Here is a 13,475-nt window from a genome sequence, read left to right as displayed (position 1 = left end):
TTTGGGGGGTCGTGGCCTGAAGAGGTTGAGAACCAGTGTCTTGCATAGGGGTGGAAGGCTGTAGCAGACTGGTCCTGTGAGCGTGTAGTGCGGGTGGTCCGTCTGCCTTGGTGTGGGTCCTGGGAGCTGCATGAAGGGAACAGTGTGTGCTGAAACGGAACAGAATGCAGACATTGGCGGACATCCCCCGGTGGCTCCTACTGGAGACTCCGCTGGTCATCAAATTATTGGCTTAGGAATGTGACAAAAACTTAAAAATGTCCACTACATCAAGGCTTCATGGGGTGTGTAATTGATAGAAAATAACTGTTTTTACATACTAAGCGCTCCTTTACTTACAGGAGCACTAAGTCAATTATTACTCCTTTAAGAAGGGATAGGGGGATGCCTTGCGACAGGATTTCAACAGCCATCACCACTCATCCAATTTATTGCCGCACGTTTAGGCTAAATGGCAAACCTGATGGTTGACAGGTTGGCTGGGAATTTACCTTTCTAAAATGGACTTTCAACACCTCACACATCTGCATTGTGACCTACACCGTACCCCGCACACACACACACACACCACTTTTTCCATTGAACTCCACAGCGGAGGCAGCCATTGAAAAATAATTTATTTGGGAAACATACTGTGATCAATATTCCATTCAGATTCAGAAGCATTTGTATTCTTTTCTTTTTCTTTTTTGCGTACAGTGAAATCACCCCACAGAGAAAAAAGCAGATGAGATTATCATTATTTTTTTTTTTTTGTTGCCGTCGTCGTGGAAATATGAAGAAAAAGAAAAACTGTGAACACACCACTGAGTCCTCACTACAGCGTTTATGAGTGCACGGTGTTGGGGGGCGGGGCAAGGGGCGGAGCAAAGGCTTACAGTTGCCACAGGACAGTCTCTCCTCGTTGTCCAGACATACAGTGAATGCTCTGTAAAAGGGTGAGTTATTAGACTAATGGCTCTTTTCCACTATGAAGGGTTAAACACAGAATCCGTGGTGGATAACATAAGTAACTAAGAACATATACTCAAGTACTGTACTTAAGTAACATTTTGAGGTACTTTACTTGAGTATTTACAATTGTCTATACTTTTAGTTCTACTCCACTACATCTCAGAGACAAATATTGTACTTTTCACTCCACTACAATTATTTGAAAACTTTAGTTACTATTGTTACTTTGTAGAAAAAGTTATTTTAGAAAACTTCTGAGTTCAGCGTGAAATACGTGAAATACGTTTCACGTAACGGCGCGGTTCACGGTACCTATAGTCGGAAAAGAGCCATTAGTTTGCGCGTTGGTGTCGAGCATTGAGAATTTCCTGTGCACGACACGGGCGCAATCAAGTATAACTCAGGCTGTAAGCTTACGGAGAAGAAGTATATTCACACAAACGCACAAACACTGCAGTCTTGTATCTGGGACCGTCACCCCTGCCGTTGTGTGCATTGTCATGTGGGGACGACAATGGGAGATAGAGGTGAGGCAATCTCCGTGACATCATCTCCCATGGCGCCCGGCTCAAAGCGATGATGGTTGTCAAGAGAGACACGAGACAGCCATACCAGCGGCAGGAATAATAAAACATCCTCCGTCTGTATCTTATCAAAATCAAAATAGCCCCCTCCCCCCACCATCCCAGTTGCAGTTTTTATGGAGAGCCGGGCATCTGTGGCCGCTAGCGCGTGGCGCCTTCTGGCTTCCACTTCTTCGAGTGCGGCGTCGCTGGATCTATGAGCGTGTGTGTGTGTGTGTGTGTGTGTGTGTGTGTGTGTGTGTGTGTGTGTGTGTGTGTGTGTGTGTGTGTGTGTGTGTGTCTGCGTGCGTGTGTGAGAGAGAGACAGAGACAGCAAAAAGGTGAAATAATACAGTGTTTATATAAGGCTGTTCCATTCACAGCCCCGGCGTCCATTGTGATTTAAAAACAAGGAGCGTCTGTCAGTGCCGGGCCCCGACAGGAAGCCACGGTCCTGAGGAGGAGAAGTGGCACTTCTTCTTCTGTCACAAACGGTACCAGTTTCCACCAGATTACGTCACCGTGCGCCCTCCCTCTCCGTCAGCGGACGTCTCCGACGCAACTGCAACGCACCCCACCGAACCGAACAGACACAACAATAACACTGCGTTTGACATCTCTTTATAATATATGTTCCTTCAGGCAGCATGGCACAACAAGCTTTGACATTTTTTGAACCGCCGTGCCCCAAAAGAAAACCGTGCCCGCCCCACACTCGTTGGGTGGGTACGTGCACTAGAGGCCGAGGCGAGTCATCTCCTATGGAAATCTCTCACGGATAGATTTCAACTCGCGGTATATAGGCGAATACATCCGAAATCCAATTCAGTGGATTTTGACCCCCTATTATCCTCGAGTTTGTCCAATCATCGTCTAGTCCTTTGAACGTCCGTTTCATCTGAAGTCCAAACAGACCTACTCGTGTGTCCTCTTTAATTCCATCGTACCTTTCCATCCTAGTGTTCTCATTCACCATAGACAGTGACTTCAGATCAGCTCCGCTTGTGTGTGTGTGTGTGTGTGTGTATATATATATACTGTATATCTATATATATATATATATTTATGCATGTATATATATTTGAAAAGATTCTTGTGACTTTGTACAGGACCTATAACAGATTCTTCACTTTTCGAATGTGCAGAGTAAAAGAAGAGTGACAAAGAAAAATGAAACATGAAATAATAATGATAATAAAAAAACTAAACCAATTAAAAGTCATGCAAAAAAAAACTATCACCCGGGTCAGCAAAAGCAAACAAAAGAGTGAATAGATTGCTGAGTGCAGACAATATACTGTATCTCTCTTATCTGTCTCTCAGCTCAAGTGATATGACCAAAACTATACAGTGGCACACACATGCACGCACACACACACACACACACACTCACACAGACACTCACACATACGCACTCGCACACACCATAGAAGAAAAAGGGAAAAAAGTACTACAATAAAGATATACCTTGTTTGTTTACAGAATCGCCACCTAAACCAAACCAGAACAAAATGAAAAAACAAGAAGAAAAATTATCAAAGTAAATACAAGAAACTGTGTGAAAAGAAAAAGACGAAAAAAATAATGAAACGATGCGTTTTTTGTCGGCTGATCGCCTGGCGTGTTGCGTTGGGACCCCCCGCCCCGCGTTCCCCCTTCAACGCGACGTCGTCGGGTAAGATATATTTCCTTAATATTTCACTTTCTTTTTTAATTCTCCCCCTCCGAGGCGTTGTGTGTGTGTGTGTGTGTGTGTGTGTGTGTGTGTGTCAGTTCTCATCAGCACATGTAATCACACAAAGGAGGAGAAGCCAGCGATGGGGGCCCGCGAGCCGGGCGCCAGGCTGCTGGGGGGTCTGTACAGGGTGCTGTGCTGGCTGGGGGGGTTAGAGGAGGAGCTCTGCTGGGACGGGGTGGGAGTCCGGGAGCCCTTGGGCCTGAACAGGCTGCCCTGCCCCCCCTGGGAGGTAGGGGTTTGCTGCTGCTGGCCCGCCATGATGGAGGAGTTGGAGTTGGAGGAGGACGGGGGCTGCTGGGGCTGGGGGCTCGGCGAGCTCAGCTGCGGGGGCAGCGGCGGGAGCGGGGGCAGGGGCGGGGGCCCGCACGGGTGCTGCTGCTGCTGCTGGTCGCTGCCGTGCTCGCTGGCCGCCGACTCGGACTCGGCGTAGCTGCTGTAGGCGGGCGCGCGCGAGATGCCCTTCTGCTGCCGGCGCCACGAGTTGTAGTAGGTGGGGTCGCTGATGTAGTGGTTGACGAAGGAGTGCGTCTTCTGGCGGTTGGGGTCCACCTCGTACTCGCTGTCGCTGCCCTGCAGGGGGGAGAGGGGGGGGGGGGGGGGGGGGGGAGAGAGAGAGACACATCAAGATGGCGCGCAGGGGAGCTCCTACGGTGTTTTTGCTCTGGCGCGGTTAGAGATGCAAGGGGGAGGGGCTATAAGTGCAAATGATCATGAGAGTTATTGTATCGCTGTTTAGTTTCAGAGGATAGGATATCGGTTCTCATTTACCTTCTTGCCCTTCCTAACACACACACACACACACACACACGCGCGCACGCATGCAAGACAAGTGTGTGTGTACATATGCGCACGGCACACCACAACACACCACAACACATCACAACACATCACAACACACGGTCAAGGAGGAACAAATGGACAGATGAGTGGAAGCATGATTGCGAGGGGAGGCTGATGACCGGAGGTTACTGGAGCGTGCGCTGTGTGTCAACGGACCATCAACACAAAGACAGCCGAAGGTCAGCTAACTCGACTTCAGGGCCTTAATTCCACTGGCCTATATAGGTCTATGTTTATACACCTTATGTCTAACCTCATGTACATACTGTACCAGCTGGGTAATGCTCTGTGTATACAGTAGACATCTTAGATTTTTGCCTCTCCTTGACATGTATATTCTCTAGTGTTTGTTTTTTGCTTTTCTCTCTTTTCCCTCCTTGCTCTCCCTCCCTTTTTCTCTTTCTAAAAAGAAAAACAAACAATGGAGCTTAATTGCACAAAAACTAATTTCACCCACTTCTTTTACATACTGTAAATACGTGACAATAAAGTTTACTGTGATTCCCCCCCCAGCAGCACGGCACTCCAGCAAGACAAGGGTATAGGGGGGGAGGGGGGTATAGCCTGGCATTGGCCAGACTGATGACGTGGATTCACTCACACGTTCCTCCACGGTATCAGTCTGGACTTCGGCCCATAGGCAGAGAGTATGAGAAATCAGAAAATGACCGGGCCAATCAGGGGGCTGCTTTTCACTGTTGTACGGACAGCAGTTGAAACGCAGTCACCGATTGGCCCGGTCATTTTCTGATTTCTCATACTCTCTGCCTATGGGAGCCAATGCCAGGCTATAGGGGGTGTATGTATACAGCGGTAGACCACAAAGCCTACTGCAATAGGTGGGGAGGGGGTTGGATGGGGGGGGAGGGGGTCTAGCAGAAGGGACCAGTCCCCCCAACAGGCTGTTTCTCAACGTCTGGTCCGGGGCCGGCCTGCGGTCCAAATGGACGCTTACGGGTTTGTAACTCTGCGATTTAAGTTAACTGACTCAATTTAACTCTGAGAGCGTACAGATGGAACCAAACGGACCCCTACGGGTCCGTTTGGTTCCATATGTACGCTCTTCAGAGTTACGGACCCGTAAGGGGGTCCCATTCGGGGACCCGTAAGGGGGTCCCATTCGGGGACCCCCCTGGTGGTCACCTGCCGGACCGGACGTTGAGAACCGATGCCCCCTAAACGCCCAAAAACGGGGCGACAAGACACACAAAGCAGGAAAGCCAGCCGGTAACCTCACCAAATGCAGCGGGAGCGTACGCAGGCCACCTGTCCCGTACGAGAACACCAGCGCCTCCTATGAGTGAACAGAACAAGTGGGGGTTTAAAGCACTATGGTGACAATGGATTCATGAAAGAGTTTTGGCCAAGAGTGCAATGATGACCCTCGATGACCCACAGTTATGATGATGATGAAACCATGTGAGTGTGTTTCTTGCCTTTGGAAACATACAGACTGTAAAAAAAATTATGGACAAAGTGATCCATGGCGTCACCCATTTCTACGCTTTCTACAGACCCCATTATGAAGCCACTTTCTCAGCGAATTCAAATCTACCTTCTTCATATTTTCGGTCCCGAAAAGCAACCGGAAACTAATTGCAATTGGTTGGAATACTAAGCTACGATGACTAAAACTAAAGACTAAATATATTGACGTATTTCGTCAACAAATAAAAACTAGATGAAAATGTTAATGAGGGACTAGTGGAGAAGAGATCCAGTAGAACTAAAAGACAAGTCATTTTATGTCTGGTTGCGCTCGGGTGTTGCGCTCTGAAAATAGCAGGTCAACAAGCTCACAACGTGTCGCGCTGCGACACGTTGTGAGCTTGTAGAGCGGCTATTTTCAGCAAGCAACCAAGTGTAAAATCAGGCATTAAGACGCCATCAAGGCACCGCCAAAATACATTTTAGTCGACTAAATCAATTGTAGATTTAGGCGACAATAATCTATGATATTTAGTCGACTAAAACTAGACAAAAACTAAAACATTTCATATGACTAAAATATGACTAACACTTAATGGAATTTTATTCAAAAGACTATGAGTAAAAGTAATTACACATTTGCTGTCAAAATCAACTCTGAGACGGACCTCAAAAAACCTGATGCATTAAGAAAAATGACAAAGATCCCCGTGGCGCATTCTTTAGCGGACTGACCCTCCACCTTGCTGCAGGCTAGGGCTCAAGCTCCTTTTGTGGATACGTAAAGCCACATTCCAGCTGTCAAAGGAAGGGACAACTCCATCATATCGGGGCGCCTCAGTGTAGGGAGCGCCGTGGGTCACCTTTATAAGTGCCGTGAAGCGCATGATTAATGACAAGGCCACCGAGGAACTCAAGGACTCTATGACTCTGATCGTGCAAGAATGCCTCCGACGAGGCAGGTTTTCGTGAAACGCAGCACCAGCATTATTATGTGGAAGAAAGACAAAAGAGCCAGTCTTTTTCCATGGGCCCAGGGTTGGTTTTCAGGAGTTGTGCTGGTGGCAATACGGAGGCATTTCGATGCTTTTCTCTGGCTCGCCACTCTACTGATATCATGTTCCATTATTTCGCATGGGACTGGCAATGCATACTATACTGACATTCTCCAGAACCCCCCCCCCCCCCTTCTCTCTCTCTCTCTCTCTATCATACAGCACATGTGTCACACATATGGCTACAGAGTCAGATTTCACTCCTCCCTCGGCACAGGTTTTTCAACATGCGCCCCCGTCCCCTTCGACGAACCCCCACTCCCATATGAGGCTTTCTCTTCATATCCCATATATATGTCAGAACAGTTTTAAAAAGCTGTGAAAAAGGGATACTATACAGATGGGTCACGCTTGTCTGATTCCTTGACCAAAAAAATAAAGCATAGAAAGAATAGTTTTTAACTGTTAACATTTTGCAAGTTTAACCACTGCCAAGTGCTAACCTGGTGTCCCTATGTAAAAACAGCGAAAATAGGCGATCTACAAACTCACAACATGTCGCAACGCAAGCTTGTAGATCAGCTATGTTCGGCATTCACGTTAGTAAGTATATTAGGGCTTAAAAAAACTACTTGGGGACCCTCAGGGGTCCTTTGAGGGGGTTCCAGAGGGTCCCCACCGAAATTGGTTAGTTTAACCAATTCAACCCTATTTTATACATCTGCTACTTAAAAAGAATCATGAAAAAGTCGGGAACCAATTGGAATATTTTGAAGCATTTTAACAACACAAATCAAATTAAATTGGGGTCCTTGACAGGAAAAAGTGATTTACGTGGCCTGGTAATGAGTGTCACATAGAGACTGTTGTTCTTCCTAAGTGGGGGAAAGTCCCATTAAAAGCCACTTGAATGTGAATGGAGCGTCCTGTGGAGTGGGGGGAAACGTGGCGTTTGCATATGTATGCATGTGTGTGAGTGTAATGTGAGTGTGTGTGTGTGTGTGTGTGTGTGTGTGTGTGTGTGTGTGTGTGTGTGTGTGTGTGTGTGTGTGTGTGTGTGTGTGTGTGTGTGTGTGTGTGTGTTTGTGTGTGGGGGGGTCTGGGGGGGTTCGTTTGGATATCATAGGCCCATTGTAAGGCATTTTGAGAGCCAAGCGCCACGGCGCTGAAAGGCATTCCAGTCATGCCAGTGCATTTAGCAACACAACAGAACAACAACAAGGCCCCCTTCTCACTGGCCTGGTGAGATAACGCTCACGCAGCCACGCTGCTGGCTAGAGGAATGAACAGTAGGCCTACTGCACCCGGGGATGAGACAGCAGTCCAGCTGAGCGTGTGTGTGTGTGTGTGTGTGCGTGTGCGTGTGCGTACCAAATGTCCCCACAAGTACAGTACAATTTCAGAAACAGACATTGTCAGGAGCATTTTGCTGTTTAGAGCAGGGGTCTTCAACAGGGGGTCCGGGACCCCTAGGGGGTCCTCCGAGTTACTACAGGGGGTCCTTCAAAATCTTTGTGATATATGATTATTTATTTTACCGTAGCCACTTGAACCCTAGCATCCCTTTTCTGAGGAGAACTTTACCCAAAGATAGCCGATCTACAAGCTCACAACGCCTCACGCTGCGAGGCGTTGTGAGCTTGTAGATCGGCTATTTTTGGCAAAGAGGTTTAGGTGATGAGGGAAAAAAAGAGTAGACCAAGTAAACAAAAATGTTTGAATCTGAAACACAATTTTATACGATATAGAGGGGGTCCCTGCTTCATCTCTCTCTCTCAGCTAGGGGGTCCTTGGCCTAAAAACGTTGAAGACCCCTGGTTTAGAGAGATATAGGCTTACATTAAAAAAAAAATAGGTTGGTTTTAGGTCTTATTGGTATTTAGAATAGGGTGACTGTATATTCAACACCTCAAACCGGGACCCTTAAAGGATCTACACCATGAATTTAAAAAATAAAATTTGATATTTAATATCATATGGTGTATGTCCCTCAAACCTTTTTCAAAAGGTTTGAGCCTAAATCATCACTCAGATATACTCATCCCAAGTCAATTGTCTCTGGCTTATACAGCACTTTCAGCTGCAATACCAAAACGTCCTTTTGGGCAGGGGGGGGCTACTGAGCAATTCTGTCTGGCCATCATCAATGCAATGGCAAGGCAAGTGATGTCACTTGCATTGCCATTCTGAAATGGCCTGTTCAGACACGCCCATTCTGAAAATCTCTGAAATGAGAATGAATGACTGAATGTTAAAAAAAATTTTTTGAATGAAATTCATGGTGTGACCCTTTAAATCATTGTGCACATTTGTTGTGCATGCCGCGCGCCCATTCATGCGAGCGCACATGTATACGCACCATACAGATGTTGCATGCAGAAAACAACTGACATTTAGAGGTTTTAGAGGTTTACAGACTGGGATTAGACATTTGGCTTTAGGGCAGGGGTGATGCAACTTTGATGATGGAGAGGGCCACTATATTTCTATACTCACTCCAGAGGGCCACATTGCATATACTGTTGGGCAGACAACTTTTTTTCGTAAATGAATGCCACCATTCTATGTCACACAAAAGTAGCAAAAATAGCAGATCTACAAGCTCAAAACGTGCCGCAGTGCGACGTCTTTTGAGCTTGTAGATCTGCTATTTTTTTCTATTTTTGAATTGGAATCCAGATTTTTTTGTGCAATTTTTTCATTGGAATCCTGAAAAGTAACATTTTTATTTCATTTCGAATGCATTTAGTTATACTTATGTTAACATTATGAACTTAAATACATTGGACAAAAAAAAGACAATAATATTTTAATACTAGTCATTAAGCTACTAATATAGAGTGAAGTAATTAAAGCGGGTTATGTTTGCATGTTTGGAATTGTAACAGTTGAAATCAATAATATATCAGTATTCCGTTATTAACCTGTGGGCCGCATTAGGTGAAGGTGGGGGACCGCATGTGGCCCCCGGGCCACCAGTTGCCCATGTATGGTTTAGGGGTTGGGGTTAGACATTTGGAGGTTATAGGTTTAGGGGTTGGGGTTAGAGTTAGAGCTTGTGACTCGGCTATTTTTCGACTTCAGGTTTAGGGTTCAAAATAGCAAAAATATCAAGAAAAACGGGAAAAATGGCAATCATAAAATTGCTGTCCTAAAAGGTCCATGTCCGTACAGTACAGTGATATTAATGTGTGTGTGTGTGTGTGTGTGTGTGTGTGTGTGTGTGTGTGTGTGTGTGTGTGTGTGTGTGTGTGTGTGTGTGTGTGTGTGTGTGTGTGTGCGTGCGTGCGTGTGTTTCTCTCTCACTGCCAGAAAAGCGGGTGTATTTGGAACAGAAGTGTTTACACTGCGTTCCTCTCCGGACCGGACCGGCTTGGCCCGGCCTTGAAGTGTGGGAAACAGATGTTACTAGTCTCGAAAATATTCTTCCCCCCCAAAAAAAACATCCACTTCTCCATTCTCTCCTCCCCTATTCGCTTCGCTCTCTCGTTCCCTCTCGGCCCAGTGCCGATCCTTGTCCAAAACGCCCCCCCCCCCATGCACCCCTCAGATGGTGTCCCATCTGATGAACGCTGGAGTACGTAAGTAAGTTAGTAGCTTTGGGAGCCAACGGTTCCAGAGCCATGTGGCCCATAGTTCAGGAGCCATGTCTCCTGTTTCTGTAACATGAGGCAGCTTGATTGCAAGTATACACCCCCTGGACATGACCCAGGTTTGTCACAGGGACTTATACCCCCCCCCCCCCCTCCCCCCCAATCCAACCCTTGATGCTGAGTGCCAAGCTGGGAGGCATTGGGTCCCTGCCAGGGATTGAACCCCGAACCTCCCAGTCTCAGGGCAGACCAAGCCCCCAGAACCGATAGGGAGCAGTGAAGCGCATTATTGGACATGGTGGCCAATCATAGGTACTGCAGCTTATTATGGCAGGGGCCATGACACATTGAACGAGCGACTCGTGAGCTTGCTCACGGGTTTCGTTTGCGCACAGAGGTGACAATACTGCGCATGCGAGACGACGCGTAGAGTGACGCAAAACGCGTCACATGATAGGCCCCAAATTAGGCCCCGCCCGACACATATCCCAACCCGGAAGAAGGGGTGAAAAGGAAGTATGCGCTGGTTGAGCAGCTCCATACAAGTGAATGGGCGGGGATTTCCCGTGCATTCTCTATTATTATTATTTTTAACTCTATGGGGCAGACGTGTCCGTGTTTTTGCTCATACAGTTCCGGTTGCCTCCCCCCCAGTGTTGGGGTGCTGCACCAGTGTTGATTTTGACAGCAAATTTTGATGTAGTTTTAGTCTTTAGTCTTTTGAATAAAATTCCATTTAGTTTTAGTCATATTTTAGTCATCTGAGATGTTTTAGATTTAGTCTAGTTTTAGTCGACTAAATATCCTAAGATTATAGTCAACTAAATCTACAGTTGATTATAGTCGACTAAAATGCATTTTGGCGGTGCCTTGATGGCGTCGTAATGGCAGATTTTACACTCGGTTGCATGCTGGAAACAGACGAGACGAACATAAAATGACCCCGTATTGTAGTTCTACTGGATCTCTTCTCCACTAGTCTCTCCCTAAGAGTTTAGTCTAGTTTTTAGTTGTTGACGAAATTGTCAATATATTTAGAATTAGTTTGTCATCATAGCTTAGTTTTTATTTTGTTTTTATTTCGTTTTTGTCAGTGAAAAAAGGTCGTCGGCGAACATTTTTCGTCATGGTTTTAGACGACGAAATCAACACTGTCCCGCACAACACAAAACACGGCACTGCCGCTTTGCCAATGTAACAGAGTTGAGGTACTTCTGTATCACCTCATATTCAGTCCACAAATAAATACAATACATATGTTAAACATGATCATTTTACAGCAGTCCCTGCATTCAGGCATCATGCACAGAGACAAATTAACTATGCATAGCTTTTTGAGACAGATGAAGCGTGCACAATATATTCCAATGTATATATAATTGTATTACGCTTATTATGCTTATATCATACAACGCCATAAAGCCAGCGGCTTGTTTCCATTGCAGTCCTTTCACATGTAACCTATATGACCATGCACAATCTCTTTAGTTAAATGCATTTACTTTATCAGCTGAAGCTCTATAATTCAGCATTATGAAAATGTGTCTCGCTTCAACAAACATGAGACAGCAACGCTTTTTTGTTAAACGTGTGTGTGTTAAATGTGTGTTCATGATGAAGGGGGCGGGGACTGGAACTGTACGAGGAAAAACATGTCTCACACACACACTCACACGCACGCACCCGCACCCGCCAGCCTTGCTGTGTCAGTCAAGCCCAGCTATACTTCCGTTGCTTGGCAGTGTCATGTGTAAAAAAATAGCTGATCTATAAGCTCACAATGTGTCGCGGATGTGACACGGTGTGAGCTTATAGATCGGCTATATTGATCCGCGATACACCGCATTTATTTACCAAACATGCGTTTGCATTTGCATTAGTATGTTACATGCCAAATTACCCAGTGATCGATCAAGTGAAAAGTGAGTGAGGCGATTAAGGAATCGACCTCATTAATTGGTCAAACCTTTAGTTTTTTGTAATCGTCTCAGCTGCTTATTAAGTCAGGACACGTTCTTGTGTTGATGGGCGACACGCGGTTTCTGCACAGCAGCGATAAAAGTTGCCTGGTCTCGTCTACTCGCCCATGATGCACTGAGGCAAGTGGCGTGGGAAAAAAATATAATAAACTGACAGAAAACAGTGGGGGAGGGGGGGGGGGTGGAATTAAGAGGAGCATTCTAAAGGGGGGGGGGGGGTATGCTAAATTGTAGGTCTAAATCACTTGACCTAGTTGTCGGAGATAAAGCGTTCATCATCGCAGGACAAATTTCGAGTTAGCTTTGGAAAACAAAGAAGTGCGGAGCGACTGTGCGTTGACTGTGCGGAGAACTCGATTTGGCACCACTATTGCTGATACATAGTGTTGTCACTATTTTTAAATTAGACAACTTTCTGTTCCCACAAAAATTTCAGTTTTTTTTTTGTGTGGGGGAGACAGGGGGCTGTGGCCAGAGTTGCCAGATTTTGTGAGAGAAATAAGCAACCCGGTCTAGGAAAACAAGCACAGAAGAAGCTTTAAACATATACGTTGGCTATTTGAAAATAGCCGATCTACAAGCTACGAGCTTGTAGACCTGCTATTTTCAAAAAATCTTGTGGGAAAAGAAAGTGTAAAATGTGAAATATTGTTGAAACATTTTATCAACACAAATCTGGTATGGGGGGGGTCTCCTGGCACAAATTAATTTCAGATGGGGTACAAATACACGTTAAATTTGGGGTTCTTGACATGAAAATGTTTGAGAACCACTGGTTTAAACAACATTAGGAAACAAGCCCAAATAAGCAACTACACTTTAGAAACAGGCGCAAAAAAGAAGCCCAAAGTCGCTTATAATAAGCCGACATGGCAACGCTGGCTGTGGCCCCCCTATCTCTGCAACATAGACCGAGAGCTCCTCATATTCCAGAGAGCGGGGGGCTCTCTTCCTTTGTGCTCCAGTTATGGATTATATCATCAGAGAAAGGGAGAGGGGGGGACATTGCTATAGTGGACACAGCAGGGGGCCCCAACAGGACAAAGACAGAGAGAGAGAGACAGTGAACGCTGTGAGGAGGATGGAGAGAGGTGGGAGGGAGGGGGGGGGGTCTTTAGGCACAAAAACAACCTGGACTGGATATTGAACAGTATTTACAACATAGCGATGGATGTGTTTGTATTTAACTATCTGTGTGGTGAGAGAGAGAGAGAGAGAGAGAGCGAGAGAGAGAGAGAGAGAGAGAGAGAGAGAGAGAGAGAGAGAACGAGAGCAAGAGCGAGAGACAGAGACAGAGAGAGAGAGAGAGAGAGAGAGAGAACGAGAGCGAGAGGCAGAGACAGAGACAGAGACAGAGAGAGAGAGAGAGAGACAGAGAGAGAGAG

The 13,475-nt window shown here is 46.1% G+C and overlaps 1 protein-coding gene across 1 annotated transcript in view; it reads right to left on the bottom strand.

Annotated features, from left to right (window-relative positions):
• Positions 1-600: 600 nt before the first annotated feature.
• The window catches only part of sdk2b (sidekick cell adhesion molecule 2b), a 650,002-nt gene continuing 637,127 nt past the window's right edge, over positions 601-13,475 (bottom strand). Inside the window, 2 exon segments of the mRNA XM_080455991.1 lie at positions 601-3,825; positions 5,333-5,389. Of these exon segments, the coding sequence (XP_080312117.1) occupies positions 3,310-3,825; positions 5,333-5,389 (573 nt within the window). The 3' untranslated portion in view covers positions 601-3,309.

The sequence above is a fragment of the Gymnoscopelus braueri genome (genome assembly GCF_963280865.1).
Source record: "Gymnoscopelus braueri genome assembly, chromosome: 17".
NCBI lineage: Eukaryota > Metazoa > Chordata > Actinopteri > Myctophiformes > Myctophidae > Gymnoscopelus > Gymnoscopelus braueri.
The sequence above is the reverse complement of the archived record's forward strand: the minus strand, read 5'-3'. Positions and strand labels throughout refer to the sequence as shown.